Consider the following 25,658-nt stretch of genomic DNA (forward strand, 5'->3'; position numbering starts at 1 on the left):
GTAAGTGTTTCCTGAGCTTCCTGCACTGTAAATGTGTGAATGCACAAACACCGAGACGCACATAAATACACACACTCACGCACAAACACACAGCCACGCTGCACTTGAGACAGAAGTTTTAAGGCAAAATGAGATGCAAAACTGAACGAGGACAATGAGCCTGTTCAGGTTGTTACTGTTTCCTTCTCTCCTATTCATCTCTCTATACCTTCATCGTGCCTTTTTGCCTTCCACACCTCCGACTTGCACTATAATAACTCTCTGTTTTCTCTTCCTCATCTCATCCCCCATCCCCATGCACTCTGCCTTGCTCCTTTTTATCTTAAAAAAAATATATATTCTGCTTTGATGGACAGAGTACAGTGGAGAGTGTCAGCGGAGCCAAGCAGGGAGTGACAACGGGTCCTAAAATAGTTCTAAATCTGCATAGTGTGCAACTAACTTAGCCAGCTGAGCAGCTAAGAAAAGCCTCTCTGTCACTGAATGCACAGGGCCACTCACTCCTACCAGGAGGCACACTGATCAGGTGAGGTCAGTATATTCCAGGTGTTGGACTCACAGCTTGACATTAACCCAAGGTTAAAGGGGCACTTAACTCCAAATGAAAGTGAGTGCACACTGCGTGAAAAGCTCTTTAAAAGGATTTGCAGCCCTCGCACGGTAAGACTACTTGGCTGCTAACTGCATCTCAACCGCATTGTACCGTAGCTGAACACTTGCTGTATATGGAGAGACACACCAGTCGAGAGGCTGTTTACTGTACATCATGATGTGTGCAAGCCTAGAGATGTCAAAACAAGTGCTGAGTAATGAAATGACATGTCAGACTGCAAGGAAATGGCACTGTCACTGTATCAGCATGATTCTTGCCCTCTTCCTCTCCCAGCCTCTTCATTTAACTGCATACTAACTTTGTTGTGACCTTACACCCTGCTGCTCCCTCCTGACCTGCAGTAACCTCTATCCCTGCCATTAAGGCATTGTTCAGACTGCCATCCCAAATTTTTTTGGCATATCCAGATTGCATCCAGATGGATTTTAGAACGAAAAAAAAAAAAAAACGACAAAATCTGATTATTGCAAATCTGATCTACAATTCCTACAATTCCAATCGGTTTTCTACAGATGTGTCTCAGTCAGGCCACTCTGGCTACTCAAATTGGACTTCAAAGTCTCTTTTGCATCACTTTCAACACGACACACAACAACGATGTCAAACCCACAGTGATGGAAGCGCATCAGAGCAGCTGAGCAGAATGTATATGAGCTTCCACGGTCGCTTTGTTTGTCTGGTGCGACGGAGGAGTTCTGTACTGCGACTTGACAGCACAACTGTTTGGAGAGCGAGATGATGCATCTCCATTTCTCATGTTTCTGTATCAAAGTTGCGTCACCAGCATCTGTAGTTACTGACATTACAACAGCAACCCGTGCAGATAGATAGATAGATAGATAGATAGATAGATAGTCTGTCTTAAAGGCCTGATTTGAGAAACAAATCCGATCTGCCTGAAGTCTGAATAAAGCCTAAGAGGTACAACCACGTCATCCAGCAGCCTGTTACCTGCTAGCTTGACCTTCTGTTTGAACCTCCGACTTATGTGTTTTTACCTGCACCTTGCCTGGTTGGTTTGCCTGCCTGGTTTCCTGCTTGTTTCTTCAATCAGAGTAAAGACAAACTTTTTTCTGCAGGTATCTGGGTCGTGCCAAAACTACATTTTCTGCGATGCTGGAGGCACAATTAATACATCAGGAAAGGTGATATAAAGAGGAAATAGGTTTGGCCATTATCTGGTTAAACAAGGATCATCTCTTTCTTTTCAGTGAAATGCATTCTGTTTGTTCCTTTTTTTTTCACATTTCTATTTGTGCACTGTTGCATCAGGTTGTCTGTGCCGGGTTTTATTTTGGTTTTTCATTTGATTTTTCTGTAGTTTGTGTCTATGAACCTCAACACATATTCATTTTGGACACAAAAACAGAGTGACAACATCCATATATCTGCTCTGTAGGCTGCTGTATAATGTAATCTTTATGTTGCAGCACCTGTGATGCAACAGTTTCATGTTGATTTTATAACCAATTGCAATATCAGGTTTAGAGGGAATGAATTTTGACAGCCAGTAATTATGTTACCACGTTTTCCATTGGTGTTTCTGTCACATACCTATCAATCGAGCAGAAGCCTCTATTACTTTAATGTGTCCAGTAATATAAGGAATACAGGGAAATGTGTCTTAACTATACTTTTTGTATACATTTTATACATTAGTACAGGGTTGTGGGGTTAACAGGCTGTGGTTAGGCTGCTGGTCACCTCAGATATGCAGAATTTCAGAACTGGAATAAGGTTTAGGTTGTTACACAGACAGCTGAGATTTCAACAGGCAAGGCTAAATGAAACACATCTATCACACAAGTACAGCCTGCAGCCTATGAGGAGAGATAGATTCAGCTCCCCGAGAGAGAGCCAGACAGTCACACAGTCAGTCCCATTAATATGACATTTGACCTTTTGGCATTTAACTTTTGTGTGAGTGTGTATTACTCAAATCACCTGTATTCACAACGACACTGTGGAGACTCAAAAACAGTTTGTTGATGAAAAGCTGGTTCCTATTCTATACTATATAAGGCAAGTGTGCAGGAAATAAATGTAAGTCAATACAATGTCCTAATAAAGTACAAAACCAGTGCTCCAGTGTGATTTATCATACAGCTCTCCCTGTGTCTCTAAATCAGTAACTACACAGCCCACAGTCTTAATTAAACTTCTTTCCCAAGAGAGAAATTTCAACATTTTGTTCTCAGGCACAGACTATTTAATAACACTGTTATTGCTATTTCTCATTTTAAGAGTTTTTTAGTGACAAACTTGATGTATAAGACTTGACACCAGGTGACTCATGACGTTTACAACCTTTGCACTTAGCAGCAGCAAGCTTGGTGACTTATCAGAGCAACATCAATGAAACCTTAAAGCATCCTCATCACATTCGACCCTCTGCTACAGCTTTCATCTTGGTCTGCAACGAGAAGGGGAATCTATTGCAGAAATGTGTTGTGGGGCAGGGAGTGAGCGGCTGCTCTGAGCAGGAGGGCAGCTCTGTGCAACACAGTATCAGCTAATTCCTGCGAATCCAAACGGACATGGCTGTGTGCGCTCTGCCCCTGCTTCCCCTGCTGCATACTTTAACCTCATTTAGGCTGATTGGGAGCAAACGCTGCTCTGACAAAACGAACTGCTTTGAACCCGCCTCATGACCTTCAGCACATTTCATTTCCTCTCCGCCTCTCGCTCCGATCTTTTCATTCACTGTTGACTCGATAATTAGTCAGAAATGCCTCAAAAAAAATCTTGAAAGCGGCGTTTGAACAGCGAGGCACTAAGACCCTGAAGAGAGCCTGGCTCACAGTGTTGTCACAACACTGCTGCTACTGCCCTCTGCACTCGCAGGCACGAACACGAACACACACACACACACACACACACACACACAGAGTCAGCCATAATCCTATATTTGGCATTTGATTTTCACATGGCACAAGAACACCTCTGACTGAATTAATGCATGAATGGACAGAGACACCAAATATGTCTGTTTCTACATCCCAGCCGGAGTGTGTGTGTGTGTGTGTCTGTGTGTTTCTGCTTGCTTGACTAGCAAGAGCTGAGCATTCCTCATCAGGAGTGTGCCTGCAGATAGCCTGCTGAACACAAACACACACACACACACACACCCAAACACGTTCACAAGCAAAAAAAAAAAACAACAACAAAAAAACACAGGCGTGCACACTGTTGCTGTCATGTGTTAGTGTGTCAGCCAGTCTTGCGTAGCCAGAGAAACGTGACTAGATTGGGAGCAGATTCAGCAGCCTCGTACATGTCTATGCGTTCGTTTGTGTGTGTGTGTTTGTGCGTGTGTGAGAGAGAGTAAAGCCAGGCGTTAGTCATGCTTGGTGAGATATGAAAGAGCAGGGGATCCTCTGCCGTAAGGGACTTCTTACACACACACACACACACACACACACACACACACACACACACGTGCCTTCATCTCTCTCTCTCTTTCTCTATGTCTTTTCATTCTCTCTAGCCCTCACATCATGCTCGCTCTCGTGCTTTATTGGCATCAAGTACAAAAGTACTTATTGCCAAGCAAGAACATCAGAGAACAGCTGATGACCGGATTCATGCAGCAACAAAGACAACGTGACAGTAACAAATAGAAACGGCTTAAAGAAGTCAGTCAGTCCCTAAATCAGTGGACACATTTGTCAAATGAAATCTAACAATGCAATGAAAATGTATATTTTTCTGTCCCACTTACAATATAATTAACATTTTCTGAACTACATCATATTATTCAGATATTCTGTTCTCAGACTAGATGTCCAGTGCACGTGTTGATTTCTTTTTTCTTCTTCAATCTTCAGTCAGTGTGTCTGACACTATATGTTGATCTAATGTAACTGATTGTTGTCACAGTAAGAGTTATTTGAGGATCAGGTGGAAAGGGTTGTAGTTGTCAGAAAGCTCGAATCTGACTTTTTAAAAACTAAAATCTAAGATCAACAGAAAGCTGAAAATGTTCTTTAAACTTCAAAAACTATGACTGTGAGAATAAATAGAAAATACAGCAACAGGAAATTAATTATTCAAAAGAAGAGGGGATGGAAAGAAGTAGCATAACATGGCTGAAAAAGTAAGACATCCGACCACAAAATGAAAGTTATTTTCAATGCTTAAAGTGGAAGCTTGTCACATCTTTCTAACAGTTTAAATATGCTTAAGGAATTGCTGAAATCTTTCAAAGTACAAAACCTGTTTTGACTTCACCAAGAATTCAGTCAGTAAAGTGTCTTCAGTGAAAATACACAGACCTGAGCAGAAATAGAGGAACAGATTCATCTATTTTGAATGTGTTGACCCAGTTAAGGTGTGTTTGATTTATCTTCTCAGGCACTTAAACAGCCTCAGTCATGGACTTATTGCTGGCAAGGTAAAATGAATGTAGTTCAGTTTAATGTACTGTATACTGTATAGAAGATGCACTCTCCTCTGTGCACTCTGTGATTCTCTGTCATGCCTCTCTTTCTTTTTGTCTCTTATGTTTTCTGTGTCAGTGAAAACTTACAATGTGATGTACGACCTCAATTCCCCAGAAGTTGGGACACTCTGTAAAATCTAAATAAAATAGAGTGTGATAATTTTTTAATCCTTTTTGACGTACCCTCAATTGTACGATAATATATTTATGCTCTACCGTCATTGATTTTTGTAAATATATTCTGAATATGATGCAGCAACACGTTTCAAACAAGTTGGGACAGGAGCAACTAAAGGCTGGGGAAGTTGCGGAATGCTCCAAAATCACCTGTTTGGAACATTCCACAGGTAACCGGGCTCATTGGTAACAGGTGATAGTATCATGATTGGGTAAGGAGCATCCATCCATCCAGTCATTCAGAAGAAAGGATGGAATGAGGTTCAAATGACTGTATTTTGTTTGTATTTACATTTCAGAACAGCCTCCCAACTTTTTCGGAATCAGGGTTGTACACCAATCAGCACCAACATTACATGCAGTGTTCTGCTGGGAAACCTGAGGATGCTACTCTGGCCCAAACCACCCACCTAAACACCACTGCAGACACCCACCATGACAGCAACATCCCCTGATGACAGTGCCCCCACCAGCAGCACAATGTGCTCCCCCACACAGCAAAAAATGGTCCTGAATGGCTTGAGGAACATGACAGGGGACTCAAGGTGGACCTGGCCCCCAGACTCTCCATATCTCAATCCAATCAAGCATCCATGGGAACATGCTGATCCATGGAGGGCCCGCCTCACAACCCACAGGACCCAAAGGACCCAACGTACTGGTGCCAGATGCCACAGGAATCCACCAGAGGCCTTCTGTCCATGCCTTGATGGGTCTGTACTACCTTGGCAGCACGAAGTGGGCCTACAATACATTAGGTGGTGGTACGTCAGGTGGTTTTCATGTTGTGTCTGCTCAGTGTGCGTTCCACTCTACAAGGCTCAGTATCGTTTAGTTCATCATTTCTGATGACAGCTAATCAATTCCACTACTTTAGCCTGTATTTCAAGTTCAACCTGCAATAAATTGGTGATGTTGTTACTAAACCTAACTCTGAAACATGGCATAGCTTTCCAACATTTAGTACTTGAAGTCATAATATCACAGAGTCAGAATTATCATATTATTCGATAGAATGAAAATATATCGAAAACTCACGGTTTGATAATAGCTTGATATTAAGGTCACAGTAATATTGGCATTGAGTCATATTTCTATCGTGATATTGTGAGATTAGATAGATCGTTACAACCCTACTATTTAATGTTTAATGAACTTTTTATGTATATGTAATTGTATTAATTGTGACTAACCTTTTGTGAAGCTTAGTCTCACCTTTGAGTGCCATCTACAGTCCGCCACATTATAAACACTATTACGTACAGCCCAGATAGTTGGCTGAGCAGACACAATAGAAGACTTCATTACATACTACACATGACATCATTTCTCCAGCAACAATCCTGCTGACACGAGAAGGGCATGGAGACATCCTCAAGAGAGTCTGGCACAGTAAGGTTCAGTAGGCAGTACTATACTCACCCAACTGGCCAATTTGTGTGGAAGACTAGTAAAATATAGACAATATTTGCTGTTCAGTAAAGCAGGCAAACTGTTGTAAACACTGAACTTTCCTTGTTTCAACAGACAAACAGTGCAAAAATGGTCATGACTTCCTCACTCACACGGATGCAAGTCTGCAAATGGATCATGGTAGCTGATCTTATCTACAGGCTAAAAACCCATGGACACTTCCTTATTATCCTGTGGACATGCTTGTTACCATCTCCAGCTCCACTTGCACAGAACACAACCAGCGCTCTTACTGTGTCCCACACTCATGTTGACTCTTTCTCTCTCTGTAGCTCCAGCCTAGCAGTTGTCCCTCGGCCTGACTCTATCTAACAGGCTGTCATGGTGAGGTGATCTAACAAGACAGAAGTGAAGTGCGTACAGTTTATTATGGGCTAACTGCTGAACTGGACAACAGCATACAATGGTCCTCTTGTAGCTTCTTATATTACAGTGCTGTGCATGAACACCCTCCTCTCGTTTCAACGGCTTTTTATTCAAATCAGTGAATGGCACCGTGAAGTGACTGCTGACTTGATATAATGTCTTTGAACCATTAAAGAAAACATTTTCAAAATATGTATATTGCCTTTTCTTTCTATGTCTCATGCCCTATTTCTCAAGCTCATGTCCAGTTTTCATTGCACTATTTAGACAACAGTATAGACACATTTATGAAGCCATTTTTTGGGTTAGCTGTGTGTTTTATGGCTACTCACAGATGCAGCACAGTGAACCAACAGTTCCCCCACATCAAAGGCACATTTCCTTAAGCGCTTGGGTGGAACTTTAATATTTCATGTGTTGATTTTCCACTCAACAGTTTCAGAGTGCTTTGCAAGATGATGATTGCCAATTTTAGCCTAAGCTCATTCACTTAACATGGCCTGATGCTATGTAATTAGCAAGGCGGCATAGTCGTAAAGGATACGGTGACATAAATTTAAGAATGGGTTAGAGATGCCAAAGACCTGTCAAGAGGCTCCAGTTTTCACATTCATAATGTATCGAGAACTAGAACAGGGGTTTACTGTAGAGACGGTTGTGCAGAGGAACCTTATTTTTAAACAAACAAATTCATGAGTTAGAGACATAACATGGCACACACATGACTCTATCTATTTTCTACATGCTTATCCAGTTCAGGGCTGTGTTTGTTTGAGCTTATTCCCGTATACATCAGGCAAGATTCTGGATATCCTCCCACAGTGCCACAAGGTTATCACATAAGAAACTACTGTACGTACACCACAGAGCGTCCAGTTGACCTAAAGCTTCACGACCTCGGACTGTGGGCAGAAAAGCAGAGCTCCAACGCAAACACTGGAAGATCGTGCAAACTCCACAAACCCCATCTGGCTGGAGAGTTTGAGTTCAAGATCTTCTTTGCAACAGTGCTCCTCCATCCACTGCACCACTGTGCCACCATCCACTGAGCTGCACAGCTAACGTGCACATGAAAGTGGAAATAAACACATGGAGATCCTATGGCTGGATAACAAACCTCAGCAGAATCTATATAATTTAGATAGGGTTCTTTGAAAGCAGCTTGTATTTAGACAACATTTAAGATTACAGATGTGAGGAGAAGCTCTCTGTGACAGTAAGCAGTAGGGATGAAGGGAAGTGTTTCAGTAACTTTGGGAACATTTAACAGAAACAGTACAACACAGGGGCTTCCAGTCCTCTCCACCAAAGAGCACAGAAAAACAACAATTCTTATAATTGATTAAGTATTGTTGGAACCACCTTCCCAAATGTGAGGATTTGCTGGGTTTTTTTCAGCATTATGTAATTGTAAATTACATATCTTTGGACTGTTGGTTGGACAAAACAACCTATTTGAAGATATCACCTTGGGCTCCGAACTTTTGATGAGCACTGGCTAAACAATGACTGAAAATATCGCAAAAATAACTTACAAATTAGTCAGCAGTGAAAACAAACATTAGCTGCCGTCCGCGCACCAAGTCACCAAAGACAATTTATTTGAAAGACCAAAATTGACCAAGGACATCAAAATCAAACCAGTTACAGTGTAAAGATATTTATACATCACATTAAGTTACATAAATTCCATTTGTGGCACATTAGCCAAAGAATTCAATAACTTTTAGTGACGAATTCAAATGACTGAAAACTCAGATACCAGCGCTGCAGCAACAGGGCTTCTGTTGAAGATGTTGGTGATAAACTGGCTGCAGAGTTTGTAATATGAAATCAGACAGCAGGACACAAACCTGCTTTTCTCTCTCCCTGTCTCTACCTCTCTCTAACACACACACGCACACACACACACACACACACACACACACACACACACACACACACACAGCTAGGACCTCTCTCTCTGTCTCTCTCTCCTGCCAGCTACTAACTCTCACCTTAGTTTACCTCAACCCAGAGTCCCTTGACAAGCTTAGTCATTACCTCTTTCCTTCTCTCTCTCAGCAGATTTAGCCGTAGTCGGTGTCTCTCTCACTGTCCATTACTTTACCTCTACCCCCTTCACATCTCTCTCTTTCACTCACTCACTCACAGACGAACACACACGTGTACGCACGCACACACACGCACACACACACACACACACACACACACACACGCACGCACACACACACAACGCTCTCTACCTACCTTGCATCCAAACATCAGAGATATGGTGTTGTTGGTGCATGCTACTTTGCAGTGGCACAACATGTGGCTAACGTTAGCTAGCTGGTCCCGCGCTGGGGGGGCATCCTAGTCTTCATACACACATTTCACACTCACACACATCCGCACACTCACACACACGCACACACACATGCACATGCATGTGTTCTATCAACCGCGCTCCATCCCGTCCCACAATCCCCCACTCTGCCGGCCCCCACCACCCCCCCGCCCCCCCCACCGCCTGAGTACGGTCCTCAGCTGTGGCAGGCCGGCGTCCTCTCTCTCTCACTCTTCTTCGCTCTCATCTTCATCATCATCTTCATCTGTGTAATCCTCATAGCTGGTCAGGATGCAGGGAGCACCATGGTCACTGTCTGCATGTGTGTCAGTGTGTGTGTATGAATGTGCTAGCACATGTGTTTGTGTTTTCAGTGTGGTGTTGTTGTTGTTGTTGTGGTTGTCAGCATGTGTGGATCAGTCTGTGTGTGTGTGTGTGTGTGTGTGCAAGCATGAATGAATAGATGTGTGTGTGTGCATGTGTGTGTGCGTGTAAGGGTGTGCATGTGTGTATGTCAGTATGGATGTGGTCTCTCTTGTCCTCCTCTGCAGCAGCAGTCCCAGTCCTCTATCTCCTCTCTCTCTATCTGTGTGAGTGTGTGCCTCTCTCGTTCTATCTACCCTTCTCTCTCCCTTTCTTTCTCTCTCTCTCTCTCTCTCTCTCTCTCTCTCTCTCTCTCTCCCTGGCTTGCTCACTCTCCCTCGCTTCGCTCCACTGCCTCCCTTGGCCCGCCTCTCAACAGCAAGATCGATGAGAGACAGAAAGAAAGACAGAAAGACAGAGAAGGAGAAGGAGAGACCTGCACAGAGACGTGGAGGGAGGATTAAAATGTGTCATCTCTCGAGTGTCCCCCTATGTCTCTGTCTTTCTACTTGGTTCAGCGATGCTCTGCCTTGTAGTCATACACCAGTAAACACACACACACAGAACGGGGAGGAGGGGGGTAAGGGTTCAGTATTATACGGGCTAGTGAAAATTGAATTGACCAAATATAACATTGGTGGAGAGAGATGGGTAGAGAGACACAACGAATGAATGAGCGAGGCAGAGACAATGGTGTTACATCATCCAGAGTCACAAGCCATGTTCTCCCAAACACAGACACAGACACACACACACACACACACACACACACACACACTACTAGGGTGACTTGTTCAACTGACAGATGAGCACACCAGTGTTGTTGTGTTGGCAGCAGGACAACAACTTTAGCATTGAGCCAATTAAACCACAGGTGACCAGGACACATCATCAGAGAGCGACGGAACCTCCCCATTAAACAGACGAAACTTTTCTACAAAAAAAAGTGTCCCAGTCCACACTAAATGAGATGCTGCACATTCAGCTCCGTTTGCTAAAATGATGGTGTAAGCAGGGATTCATCCTGAAAACAGTGCTGCATTAACACAATGCAAAGGGCTCTGTTGCTTCAGGTACCAGTGAGACAGGAAATGTGATCCAGGAAGTCCACGAGTGTGAAGGCTTATCGAGCATCACAGCATTCCACAACAGTTTAGAATACTTTGAGACAGGATATTACAGTTGCAGCTAAAGTTGAGCCAGGTTCAGCTTTTTTGCTGGATGACCCTCCACTTTTTTTGCTGGAGCCCTCTGTGTTGGCACCCCCACTGCGTTGATGGACTGGCCTAATTAAAATGAATGAGGGGCTGCATTTTTGTCGTCAGTCTGAACATGGCCTTGGGTGTAAGTTACTGGCAGGAAATCATCTCTGTATCCTGTAGTGATTTCACTTTGCGTATAAAAGTGTCTTCTTTGCAGCAGCCATGAGCACTTTATCCAGCTGAGCTAACAAACACAGCTAAGCCCATTTAACACCTGAATGAGTTCAAGACAAAAAAAAAAAAAGGTTCTCGAATAAATCTACGATGAAATACATGACATGAGCTACTGTAAATATTAAGGTACACAAGGCCACAAAAGCTTTGTTAAACTACCAAACTGTGATTGCCAAAGAAATCAAAAGTCACTAAATATGCATCAGGTTCTCATTAAATATGGTGTAAAAACACTTTGAACAGAGAGTTAACTCTGAAGTGTCCACATGTTTTCTATGCAATCTATCAACCAATTTAAACATGGCAGAGATTTCTAGAACAACACAAAATTGGGCATAGTTTCTGGAGTTATGTGCCCACTATTTTACCTGCAATCTGGAGCTAGAGAGGAGAGGCGAGGAGAGGATTTATGGGAGATAAAGGGCAGAGGAAGTCAAACAAGTCAAAGTGCACTCCTCAGCCGAGGCTCTTGATGCTGACGGCTGGGCCATCTGGACCATCACACATGCAGACACACACACCCAAACACACACAGTAGTCTCTCAGTGGTTGCCTCCGTCTTCTCACCTCGACTGGAAAACAAACAACGCAGCATGAGAGTGAAGAAGACAGAGAGAGGGAAACAATGTGCGAGAGAGCAGAGGGCGAAGCAAAGGAGACGAGCAAACGGAGGGTGATTCTAAGTGGGGAAAGAGAGGGAGAGGCAGGCCGATTCTGTACTGAGGTCCCTAAAGTAATTTCATAAGTTTACTGATAAAGTAACAATCCACAACCCAAGCTCATGCCTCGAGTTACATTCGAAGCTTCTAATCAGTGATGAGACATTACTTTTAGAAGGTTTTCCAACTGTACACAGATAAAAGATGCAGATAGCTGCACAGCCTGGAAGAGCTAATTAAGTGTAGAAGTTGATGCAGGTAGACAAGTCATATAAATAATGCAATGACATGAAAGGTTATTCAGAGCACAGCGGGGACTTCATCTTCAAAAGCGCATAAACTTGCACATGTATAACTTTGTGTGTGTTCTGTGTAATGCATTCATAATTAATGCGGAATTGATGGATTGAGCATGTTTCAGAGTTTCAAATCTCTCTGTACACCAAATTCCTTAAGAGCGTCTGCTATTTAGACATGATGTAAAAGGGTTTCGTGGAGGGGACGGTGTGTTTTGCTTATATTTTTAGTAATATTTCATAGCATTCGGACTATGTTTAATGCCTCTTTGAATGTAATTTGGTATCTATATGCTGAGTTTACTTAATCTGGGCAAATTTTGAACCAGTAATCCTTGAGATCCATTTTTGTGTGTATTTAGAGTTAACTTGTTTGTTGGTGACATTTTTGCCGCTCTGTGCTTGCTTCCAAGTTTTTACACTCCACATCCTGAATATCACTCTTCAAACATTCAGGCCAACTCCCCACTCTTCTATTTCTTTCAAACACACATTTGCTGCGGGCCTGAGACTTCTTCCCAGGAGGGTTTAGAAGAGTAAATGTTCCAGCTCTCAAAGACAGGATACAAGTTCATGTGATGCCTGACAACAGAGAGGGGAGCATCTTTGTCATGAACATTCAGTGACATGTTTTGTTCTTGGATTTTCCATAAATTGGATTATTGCAGATTAAATCTTGGAGTTTTTTTGTTTTGTTTTTGTTGTTTTCAAAGAGTCAGCTTTGGGTCAAGTATTGGCTTCTGTGATAAGCTAGCTGTCCTGAGACCAGCTATACACGTCCCTCTGTGTTTGGCAAGGAACAGATGGAGATCCTGCTTGTGTGTGTGCATGCCAATGTACACACCCACACACAAATAAATTCATACATCTGGGATAGCCACAGGCTCTCTGGCTCATATGGCTCCTAAAAATATAACGTCAGTGTAGAGACAGAATGTCATATTTCCAATATCACTCACCAAATTACTGAAAGGTTTAAAGGAAGCAAGAAAGAGGATGTAAGAAAGAGAGAAAAGAAAGGAATGAATGGGACAGAAATGGGGGAGAGAGAGAAGCAGAGAGAGGGAGAGACAGCGGATGCAACATCATGAGCCTAGCAGGCATGCACTACATGTTAACATTAGTAGGTCAGCCAACACAGAAATAACTACACTGTGTGTATGTGTGTGTGGTAGCCTCATGCACTCACTACTCGCCAATCGTAGGGGATTCTCCATTCTACAACGTAACCAATCAAATAAGACTCCATACATCCACGTTACAAATATGGTCACATGATCAGCTTTTACCAGCTGTGTATTCAGTTTCCACATGAGTGAGTCTTCCTCTACATATCTCTTCCTCTCCCTCTCAAATGCTATGTGAGGACACACTGACTCCCGCTGAACCCTCGCAGCAACAAATATCAGCTGTGCAGCAGCAAAGTTCAAACGTTTCTCCCATGAATTGGATTGTAATTGAACAAATATTTTGTAATCATGAATTCCAAGGGGTGAATAGCAAAAGCGAAGAGAGAACAACAATCTGAGGACCTCCATGTCCGTGTGTTTGTCATACATACAGTGCCACTATGTGGCAAAACACAGACACAGCCTGGATGATGCATTTTTTTTTTTTTTTTTTTAAATTCTCATCATGTCTAATATAAATTTCTATTATTTGTTGAAGGGTTCTAAAATTGACATAAAATATAAAGGCATGTAGGGGCTCATAATATATTTCTAAGCGTCTATACAAGCTGTAGTAACAGATATATGCAAACTAACAGTGAACAACACCACTTTAAACACATTGACTGATACAGAATATTAATTACTAATTTAATGAAATTATTGAATGAAAAATAACAGGAGTAGTGTAGCCATATGATGTTAAATACTTTTATGGATGCAAAAGTGTCAAAAGAGCGTGCCAGCGATCACTTGAGTACAAATATTATCTTTTAAGAAACAACGTTAACACTGTCAATCTCCGCAAATCATCATTTCTACTGTAACCGTTGTCCCTCCTGTACTATAGAGCAGTACAGGAGGGACAAGGGCCACATTTTCTAATCTTTTTGACTCACACCACGCGTGTGTAGCATGTAGCATGGTCCTGAGCTACGCTTTAAACCATCCTGACAGGCAGGGGTCATGGGGTCACAAAGCTGTTTAATTTTCTCCTCCTGAAAAATCAATGATAAGACTAAAGTGAACTGAAATGAACCCAGCTCTCTGCCTTGTCATACATATGCGTGTGTGTCTGTGTATACTGTAGGTTAGTATTTCTTTCATAAATTTGTGTGTGTGTAAGTCAGAGATTAGTCATCTGCTTAATGGGATTGGCTGCTCCGGCTCTACTCAGGCATGACATGGGCTGAGCAATTTAATGTTAGCTTGCAAGCCTATTAGCTTGACTGAGACAACAGACTGCTGAAAAAACAACTACTGCAAAGTCTCCACGACAACAGGTGACTGAACAAGAGGAGGTCACGAAGATAACAAATGTCTGCTCCTGTGAAAACAGGGAACAGAAAACATTATCCTTTATATATGGACCACAGCCTTCATCATATACTACTCCTGCTCTTGTTCATAAGGTTCATGAGCACCACGCAGTGTTGGGGTCCCGCTCCGACCCTTTTCCAGACGGCTGATTTATTTTTCAAGGACAGGCCAGTCTTTGCCTCCAGTGTCAACCCTGGTAACCAGACAAGTTAGGTTGATTGTGGAGGAGTTCTGGGACCTGATAGTCAAATGTGCACTGGCTTTTGCCCAGGAGTGGCTTCTAGATTTCCTCTCAATTATTGTTATGTTGTCTCCAGGCCTGCATCAAAGCAATGAATTTAACTCACTGTGATGACCAGCTGCTCACCCCACCTTCAAAAGTCTGGGCCCTAAAAAAGCTAATACAAGTTGAGTTTTCATTATAGCTTCTCACAATTAATTGGTATTTTAACTGGAACATTTTCAAATTAATTCACACATGACCAGGAGATTATTAAATCAGTTTAGCAGGCATTTTCCAAAGAAACAAAAAAAAGTCTGTAAAGCAAAGCAGTGGAGCTACTTTCACTGAAGTTTAATCTGGATCACTCCCTTTGTTAAACGTAGGGACGTCTTTTCTACTATGGTCAATGTCGAGGTGTTCTTTAGTAATTCAGTAGAGTTTAGTGTTGAACAGCCATTAGCCTGTGGGGTTCAGTAGTTGAGTGGCCTCTGCAAGTAAAATAGCATTAGCAGGCAGCTATCATTAATGTTAAAGCCATAACCTTTAGCCTTGGACTAATTCCTCTTAATTACTCGGCTGCTCTTGGTTGTGAGCCAGCTTCCGTGATTCCTAGCACCTCTGATACAGTTCTGTGGAACCATGAACACATCAGGGCCTGGATCACGGTCTTTCGGAAGGATGTGACACATTTCTTGTTCTAAGACGATTTTGGGAGGCGCCTCTCACACTGATGCATGTGGGTGCCAACCTGTACTTTACCTAAGACAGGCTTTGAAAGTAGGGTGATCCTGGCTAAATACCAGTGGTGGAAGGAGAACTCAGATCCTTTAAGTAAAAGTGCCAATACCAGGATGTATAAATACTCCTTCACAAATAAAAGTCCTGTATTTAAAGTTCTACTTTAATTAAGTAAGTAATTAAGTACTACAAGCTAAATTTACTTAAAGTATCAAACGTAAAAGCACTTGTTTTGCAGAAAATCAACTTGTCAGTAGCATTTTACTGTTGTGGCAGTAGGTGGCGCTACCTTTAACTACTTCATCTATAGTTTGGTAGTTGAGGCCATTGGTTCCAAACTTAGGGGTCGGGCCCAACCAAAGGATCACAAGATGAATCTGAGGGGTCATCAGATGGTCAATGAAATTTCTGATGCAAAAATCTGTTTTCATTTTTGGACTGTTCTCTAATCTTTGATTTTCCTGTGAAACATTGGATAATTTGACCTCTTAACGCCTCAAACAGTCATCTAAATGAAACCATTGAGAAGTTTAGAGAGGAAAAGTGTCTTTCTGAGCTTAGAAATGGTTGGAAACCACTGGTTTAAGGTATGTATTCTAATATATCAATGATATAAATGTAAAGAGTAAAGTAATTAGTTACTAAAGCTGAGTAAAAAGTATATTACAAATGAAATGTGGTGGAGTAGAAGTGTAGTAGAATAAAATGGCCATTGCTAATTTCAAAGTGTATTTACAAAAGGATCACAGGACATGTGCCTTATGTATGTAGAAATACAGATAATACATAAAGAGACATTTGCTTGATTTTAAACAAGCTTTAAAAACAGCCCAAATTGTGCATGTAAAAATACAGAGCTGATAAAAAAAAATTCACCAAATCACATGACTTTACATGCACCCCACATTAACACACAAGTAACAGTCTGCTGGTCATTACTAATGATTTACCCTCAGTTGTGCTCATCACTTTCTACCATCACTACAAGACTCAGACCACTAAAACCAGCAGGTGGATCAGAGAATAAATTACAATTAAAGTTAGCAAAGGTACGTTACATTGATGGAGGGTGCAGAGTTGCGATGGTCCATCTTCATATGTATCCCTTGTGCTAGCCCAGTAGGTGTCAGTCCTACTCCAGGCAGGGCTATCCAAAGACCTGGAGTCCAATTCTTTACAACAGGTGTGGTTCCTACAGAGCTGAGAGGATGTCAACCGTTCGCTGAGGGACTCATGAAGTGGCTAACCTGTAACAGCACTCCTACATTGCTGTGTTAGTCCTACTGCAGATACATAGCTCTGGGCTCAATTCTCCTACAGCTGCTTGGGAAGTTCTCTTCCTCGTCTCCTCTCCTCTCATGCCTTCTCCGTTGATTAATTTGTCAGCCGTGACCTCTCCTCAGAGTTACACCACAGTGCCAGCTGGACCGTTGCACAGATGAATGGATCGGTGGAATGATCTTATATGGAGTTTTCTTGCAAAATCCAGCAAAATAAGCAAGAAAAGCTAGATATATGAGGAACTCAGGCTCATGCACTCGCTCACAGGCTTGATCTCTTTTCTTCCTGCGGTCTTTGTGTGTGTCTCTTTCATTTTTTTTTCTCTCTTTTCTCCTCTTCGTCCATCCTAAAATAGCTCCACCTCTGTAAAGTCTATTAGCAGCCTAAGGTAAGCCTCTTAGGGGAGACTCTTGCTCTCTTGGAGCACAGGAGGCCAGTGACACTCAGTAAGACCAAACAACAATCACACACTGATAAAACCAGGGCAGGATTTAAGACTGGATATATCAGAGAGGAAAAGAGGATTGGGAAAGATAGGGAAGAGAATACTGATAGAAAGTAAAATCCACATACAGTGTGTTTGACAACAATCTGCACAAGTATAGAATGTATACGTTCAGCTGATGCTTTAACATCTGAGAGTTCATTATTTGAAGGAGTCTGTTAAACACACCCGCGGGTACTGTACTGTAATCTACAATCTGTTAATTTGTGCATTTAGGCCTGCACTTTAAAACATTTTGTATTTCTGTTTAACAAGAATGCACATAGTAACAGACTCAAACAGAGTCAGAGAGGCAATGGGATGGGATGGGAAGAAGAAATGAATCAAGGAGGATGAGAGGGGATGTACTGACACATCCTCCAGCAGTAATCTAGCAGTCTTGAGCTCAGGGAACACCCTCTGTTTTTAATCCATTATTTTAATGAGATGAACGAGATTAACCAGATGAATGTGAGATGGAATCCCTGCAGTCTGTTTATATATCTGCCCACAGACTGCAGACGTGTGTGTGTGTGTGTGTGTGTGTGTGTGTGTGTGTGTGTGTGTGTGTGTGTGTGTGTGTGTGTGTGTGTCTGCTTGTCTCTGTCCTCTAGCACTTTTTGTCATTCGCCAGATCCCTTTGACTTCAAAGACCATGCAGCTTCTTTCTAAAGCTTCCTCATTATAATCAGGCACTGTTTGGAAATTCTGACTAGAATAGCTCTGCAATAGCTATTCATGCTAATGTGAGTTTGATTCTCTGTCTAGTCTCAAACTCACAATCCCCGTGTTTGCTAGCATGCCAGAAGGTCATGCTCCTAATAGGGTTGGGCAGTATACCAGTTTTGTCACCTGTGTCATGTTCTGCCGCGACATAGATTTTGCGACACTGTCATTACCGTCACAAGTGTTTTAGCATGTGGAAGGTAACATTACATGCAATGCAAGCCAATTTCTCTGTTGTTGGCTGCAACACAAAAGTCCTCATCTACTCGCACAGGCACAGTCAAGAGACATTGTGTGGCTTCATCTGAAGCCAATTAAATGAACAGAGTAGTGGCTTGGATGTGGGAAACTGTTTTTTTCATGTTGCTTTTTGTGGAACTTCATACTTCAACACAAGCTCAACTGGTTTTATTGTTGCACAAAGGCCTCTTTGCTCCGTGATCCAAGTCGGTATGTGTGTCTACTGCTGCTGTATGTAAATGTACCTGATAGACATGCCCCGAGGTACACTGACTGTTTCACTATCATCTACACTTTGGGTGTTGTGCCAAATAAATGCTGTTGAGATGCACTATAAGCTCATGAACTTGCTGGACAGGATTTCTTACTAAGACAGCAGGGTGACCTAGAGGTCAAAGTGTTTGTTCATCCAGCAAACACCTGAGAGGAGTCCAAGAGTGTGATGCTGTCTACTAGTTGGCAGTATGGAAGAACAATGTGAGATGTGGTGGAAAGTGGGGGACATGAGGTAAGTCTCATGACTGATGAGAATTTACAGCAAAGGTTCGTGCAAGCAGTATCTGTCTCTCTCTCTCTCTCTCACACACACACACACACACACACACACACACACACACACACACACACGTTTCATCACTTTTGAGGACATTACATGACTTATATTCATTTCCTGGAGCCTTATCCTAACCTTAACCATCACAACCAAATGCCTGCACTTAACCTTTACTCTGTTTTCAATCTGTAATAGAACTACTTCTATTTCTTTTTCTTGTGTACAAACTACAGTCATGCAATACCATGACTGTCTTTGAGGAGAGCGTGCTTTACTATCCTTATTTGAACAGTTATCACGTTATCCTTCCCTGGCCTTTACACCTAGTAGTATTCATAGTTCTGTTCTGATGAAAGCACCTTAATCACCTGAATTCTCCATCCATCTGTTGTCTATAACCTCTCATGCTGCACAGGGTCGCAGGGGCCCGGAGCCTAGCCCCGCACACGCAGACTGTTTATAAATGGCCCATACATTTCAGAGGATGCATATATGTGCATAATGTATGAATTTACTTTTGCCAGCCTTGTTTTTAGCCTGATATTCTCTTCTGCCTTGAGACCAGTCAGTCATTGAACCAGTGAATTACTCCGATATCTACACAGCCAGCCAGTCAGATAGTTAGTCTTTTGAAGTATGTGTCCTATCAACCCAGTTTCCTGTCTCTCAGGGTGTCACATGTTGTCAGACCAACAGCTGAGCAACAGCTCGGCATTCCCATTAGAGTCGCTTGACTTGAGCACATCCTGTTCCTGTAAGACATCACCTCATAGAGCCTGTTCATTCACAAGGTAAGTACCCCAACTGTGCAATAAGCAACCTGTCACCGGTTCAACATGACTAATTGTGAGCAGGTGCACGTTGTTTCCCATCATTCACTGAGCCTACAGTTTATTGTGAAACGCTTCATTTAGATATGTTTAATGGAACCCCCACAAAGGACTGCAGGTCTCTGTCTCACTTTTCCATCAAACATTCCTGCTATCTGGATGAGAGTTTATGATCAAAAAGACCACACGAGGACATTTGGCAAATTCATAGCTTAGCACCCAATTCACACACAATGTCAATGTAAGAATTAAAGGCACGACTGGAACGAACGAGTGAATGAGGGACACTGATCACAAAACCTTGATAATTCACTTAGATTCTAAAATTTGATCTGAGGCTGAATGTCCACGTGATCACATCCTGTTTACTCGTTGTCTTCTCAGCCATTCTCGTCTGCTCTGCTCTAACCTGCTTGTTTCCTGTGTCTCACCTTGGTAGTGAGGATACAGATGCAGTCCATCCTCACCAGTCCAACTGGCAAACTTTCACCGAAGCATCTTCCAGCTGCAACTTTCCCGTTCTACCACTCAGCTGCTTGTTGCTGTTGGTGGCATCCTTCTGCCGCCTGTCCGTCTCTGTCTCCTCCTTCTCTTTCATCCCTCAATGTCTCTCTCTCTCTCCTCCCTTTCTCGTGTCCTCTCCACCTGTCCTTTCATCAGAGCACCGAGAGAGGACTTCTCCGCTAAAATAGAGGCCGACTCCAAAACATGGCAACTGTCCCGGTGCACCTCCACTCGCCCTCTTGTTTTCCAGCTGCTGTCTTCGTTTTATGGCAGCTGGTAGCCACATTTTGACCTCAAAAAGTGCATGGTTCAGAATACGTATCTGCGCGCACGCAGATCGCTATCAGCACGCAAAAAAAACAGACAGGCATGCATGCGGACGCAGAAATGCATACACATGGATGCACAGGCAAACACTCACACAGACAGACATAAGCACACACAAATACATATACTACTACACACACACACACACACACACACACACACCACTCTCTGCTGTTTTATCAGGTCAGTCTCTGTTTGGCAGGAGAGGGGGGTTAGACTGAGTGAACAGTAACAGCGGTATAGCAATGGATGCTCTACTTTCAACTTTGACTGTGGGTATTGGCGAAGTTAAAGCGTCATATGCAGCCTGAAGCTTCATGCTGAGATGGGATTTCACCTACTCAAGATATTGGGCTTCTTCTAGATACGCAGTATCACTGCGAATTGGATTTGAAAGCTTAAAATATATTGTGTTATACTGTTATGTACTGTTCATGAGCAGCAGAGCAGAGACTTTTGGAAAGTTGGGTGGGGAATGTCTCACACTCTCGAATCTCTTGCATAAAACAAACACACACATAGACACAATTTTACATTTTGTTTCTGCTGCTGTCCTACTCTACTTCTGTCCGCCTCCACCCTCCCCTGGCCCTGCACTCATTGTTGGTTGTCTCCTGATGCTCACTTCTGCCAACAGAAAGTTGCCGGTCCGTCTGCACCGGGTTGTGCTAATTATTACTGATTGGCTCTTACTTTCTTCTACAGCCATTTAATGCTAGTAAATCTGCAACACAGTAACAGATAATGGGGAAAGATAACTGCCTATTGCACATTTCAAAAGAAAAAACAAAAACTAACCATCCCTGTATAATATTATTATTGCATTACTGAATCAGAACACGTGAGCAGCACATGAATGTTCATGGAGTTATCACCAACTCCAACAATACGAGCAGTATTTAGATGCCTGATGCACATACAGCACTGTACTGTAAACATTTTTAGCACAGTTTCCCAAGATGCGGACTATCACTTGCAGATTGCTGTGTAAACTGTAAGCTTGTGGTCAAACAGCCCAAAACCACAGAGAATCATTCAACATGCATTTCAGCGAGATCAACAGGACAAAACCAGTACATCTCTGAGCCTGCTCTGCTGACTCTACTGGACGATAAAATGCTACTGAACTGAATTGATTCTTCTTGTCACATTATGTAATGCAATGTAAGCCAATGTTCAAACAGCCAGTCGGCATAAATGATCTATCTAATTCTGCTCTCTGGAGCCACCAGCAGCCTTTCAATGTACTGGTTCAAGAGAAGACATGTTGTCACCAGTAAAAACATGTTGTATCAAAACTATTCCCATGTAGGAGAGGTGATATGATAGACACGAGGCAACAAATCCAGGAAAACTTCATTCTTTTAAAACCACAGTTTTCAGGCGCAGCTTTGTGAAATCTTTTATGACAATGATTCTTGTGTATTTGTATTGACAGGGTGAACTGTGCTCCTAACTTCTTCACAAGCTGCATCCATAAATGACAAGACAGCATTACATCAAATGAACAACAGCGCACAGGCAGTGAAAGAAAAACATTTGGAGCTAAAACAAAATGCATACCGAGCAGTTGTGTGATTTTTTTTCAGATTCAAACACAGTTGTGACAGCATCACATTTGGCAAGAAATGCTCAGCCGATATTGCAGCACCACAGGTTATCATGACTACAGGCTGACAGATCCCAGCAAAATAAAATGTGAAGTACAAATCAGAATATGATGATGATATTAGGACCATGAAAACTACCAATGAATCTCTGCCACCTGACCATATAAACGGCTATAATGGGAGCTTTATGCAGTCCATCAACAGTCCTGACAAGCAAACAGAGTCTATATTTTCATTTAAAAATAGTTTCTCGACAACCCAGGAGAGAATACGTGACCTCACTTGTTTTCCATACTCATGCAGCCCTGCTGTGACCTCAAGGTTGCTACCCAAGAAGGAAGCAATATGTCTTCTTCTGTGCTATTAACTGTGAGAATTTTCCCATCCACTAATACAAAACAACCAGAAGTGTCTTACCTTGTTTGGGGGCAGTGGGGCAGTAGCTGACCTGGGGCTGGCTGGACCATGGCTGGGGCTAGTGGCTTTTACTGGCCCAGGGCTGGTTGGACTAGGAACAGAAATCAAGGAGAAGGTGTCTGGAGGAGAACTCTGAAAGTTGTCAGTTGGTTTACTAATGTTACCTGCTAAAAATCTAAATGCATGTTCATGCATTGGACAAACCTCAGATGAGGCCCTTTGGTCAAAGGCCCTGGAGGAACAGTGGGGCTGCGGCTGCTGAAGGTAAATTTTCCCTGGCTGGGGCTAGTTGGACTCATGCTGGGAGTGACTTTGCCTACAAACGGGTCCTTGCTGGCTGCAGGAGCTGTAGATATTGTGGTCACGTCTGTGACTCTGCTGGGTCCTGGGCTGGTGGGACTAAGTGTGTTTGAAGTGGGTGGAGATACCAGGCCTTGGATGGTGCTGGAGACAAGGGCTGAGACAGTCACCAGGTTGAGGTCTGGAGAGACTGAACAGCTTTGTGGACTGGCAGAGGTGGTGGGGCTTTCTGACAAAAGAGAGTTGGTGGTGGTGAGAGATGGTTTTGTTCCATTTATTGGTTCTCCAGGAGATGCTTTAATGGAGCCAGTGGGGGTTTCTGCCCCATTCACTGTGACTTTAGGGGATATGGGAGCAGAGGGGGAAGAGGGTTTAGGAATCCCAGGATGGACAGGAGGGAGTGGAGCACGGTATTTGACCTTGGCTGGCTGTGACTGAGGTGTAATAGACTGTGTTGTAGGGGAGGATGGCTGTTTTGCAGGTGTGCCAGATGGGACTGGTGGGGCAGGGGACTTGATTGACTTGGGTCTGAGGGCCAGAGGTTTTGGCTGGGATGGTCCTCCAGAAGCTTGGGGGCTCAGGGGACCAGAGGAAGACTGTGGCTGGGCTGAAAGCTCTGCTGGCAGGTTACAGGGGGCAGCACGGTTCCATGGACCATCTGTCTGGTCCACCAAACACTTGCTGTCTTCAAGGATAGTCAACTCGTAGTACTCCTGAATGTCTGTGATGAGAGGAGCAGAGATGAGAGCCATGATGAATGACTGAAGGGATTAGTAAATGAGGTTGTGATTGAATGCATGACTATACAAATGAAAAACTATCAAAAAACAACACAACTATGAAAACAATGAATGAATACTGACTAAATATCAGCACGCTGTGGTCATGTTTTCTCCAAAGGACACAGAGCAATAGAGCTTGAATGATGAGTTGATTAAATGATCAAATTGATGTCAAATTCATTTCACCGGAAAACTGTACTACTAACTAACTGTCACTCCTGTATATTGTACATTCAGATGCAAGCAAATTAAAGCTGGTCACAAAAAAGTCTCATATACTTTTACTTCTGAGACAGGAAGTGAAGTTGTTAGAGAAATCAAACCAAACACAGCTAACACACTGTTGACCTCTACTGGAGGCACACGGATACTGCCACCATACTTCTACAGAACAATCGGTCCTGAAGTATTCAGGGTCTCCCACTTAAAAGAGAAGTTCATTCCACTGGCAGTTCCCTTTTAGAAGTATGTACACAGACAAAATGAATCAAAGAGGCCGTTAGGATAACGGGCTTCACTTCCTTCTCTCTGCATCTGAGCTGACAGGCAATTCTACATGAAATCAAACACACAGATACTAGCTTAGAGACGTTTCATGGCCATAAAAAAAAAAAAAAAGAAGTACAGTATATGGGAATATACAGACAGCTGGAGGAGGATGTGTGAAAAGAAAAGGAGAAGAGTGAAGAGTACACAAGGAATTTAACAGTACAATACATAGGAAAGACCATAAAATAGGCGTCAAGGGTAGAAAGTACACAGTACAGTAACACACAGTCACATGCATGGATGTGGAGTATATTAAAACATATGACATGAGAGATTCAGTCAATTATCTTCAACACAAAAGAGCGATCAATGATAAGAAAAAAAGATAGACAGTGCTGTTTCAAAACAATTTTCACACCAGAGACAGTTTGATTAAAGATAGAAGTCACACAGAGGAACTCAGCCTCATGTGTAGCAGGTAACACACACACACACACGTGCATACACACAAAATGGAGAAAGTGTTACTGTAAAAGCTAGCGGCATGGGCGTGGCGCAAAGCAGGTGGGGCCAGGGAGTAATAACCAGTTTAGTCATCCTGCACATAACCACACAGACACACGTGTGCTTGGTGTTTTCCTTCCAATAAGCAACAATTCACCACGAGCAGAACCAACCAGTTAGACGCAGACTGTTAACTCTTGGAGGGAATTTACACATTCTCTAAATTCATGTCTATTTCCCACAAAGGGCCCTGTGTTTTCTGCGACAGGCCACGTCACGCCTACATCTTTATATTCTGATCTCCATTTTCTGGTGTATGTCCAACATCTTGCAGTGACGGTGAAAACTAGTGCTACCACTCACAGAAAGCAAACAGTGCTGCTCTCATTCCCTTATGATCAGTCAGGCCTTCTGTCTTCCAGCCAAACTTTCTTATGTTTACTTGGACAAAAGGATGCATAGTTTCCTGTCTTCAAGTCATCATATAGAGTCCCAAACACATCCTGACTGACACACAGTGCACTGCTCCATCAGTGTTTGACAGATCGCCACTCACAAAATGCAACATGAGATAATGGTCAGTTCATCCAAATCATCATAAACGATGGCATACAGACAGACTCTATTTTATTTTAAAATGTTTTAAGATAATGTAATCCAATAACCTCAAACCTCTTTCCATGAACAAAGTTCCATTTACTCTAGATGGTCCTGAAAAGGTAGAAAATAGTGGAAACAGCCCACAGAAAGGTATATGATGAATCCAATTTAAACTGCTGTGTAAGAGGAAAAAAAATGCAAACGCCTTTAATATAATATAAAGACACTAATTTAAATACCTTGATCACTAGTAATATATATATATAAAGTGGCTTAGGGCAGGAAAATATGCAATATATGCATAATACTTGAACTTAAGTTTAAGTATTATGCATAATACTGAACAGGAAATGGCACAGACAAAGCTTACTTTTAAAAGGACCATCCTTAATCAGCATTCACATTCAT

At 42.6% G+C, this 25,658-nt stretch overlaps 1 protein-coding gene across 2 annotated transcripts in view; it reads right to left on the reverse strand.

The window, feature by feature from the left end:
- Positions 1 to 25,658, reverse strand: part of LOC143316114 (discs large homolog 1-like protein) — a 99,202-nt gene that overhangs the window by 71,784 nt on the left and 1,760 nt on the right. For both annotated transcript variants that reach the window (XM_076723844.1, XM_076723835.1), the window contains exons 3-4: positions 22,780 to 23,596; positions 22,576 to 22,666 (exon numbers count right to left, since the gene is read on the reverse strand). In XM_076723844.1, coding sequence (XP_076579959.1) covers positions 22,576 to 22,666; positions 22,780 to 23,596 — 908 coding nt within the window. The remainder of the gene's footprint in view (positions 1 to 22,575; positions 22,667 to 22,779; positions 23,597 to 25,658) is intronic.

This window comes from Chaetodon auriga, chromosome 3 (assembly GCF_051107435.1).
Source record: "Chaetodon auriga isolate fChaAug3 chromosome 3, fChaAug3.hap1, whole genome shotgun sequence".
Taxonomy (NCBI): domain Eukaryota; kingdom Metazoa; phylum Chordata; class Actinopteri; order Chaetodontiformes; family Chaetodontidae; genus Chaetodon; species Chaetodon auriga.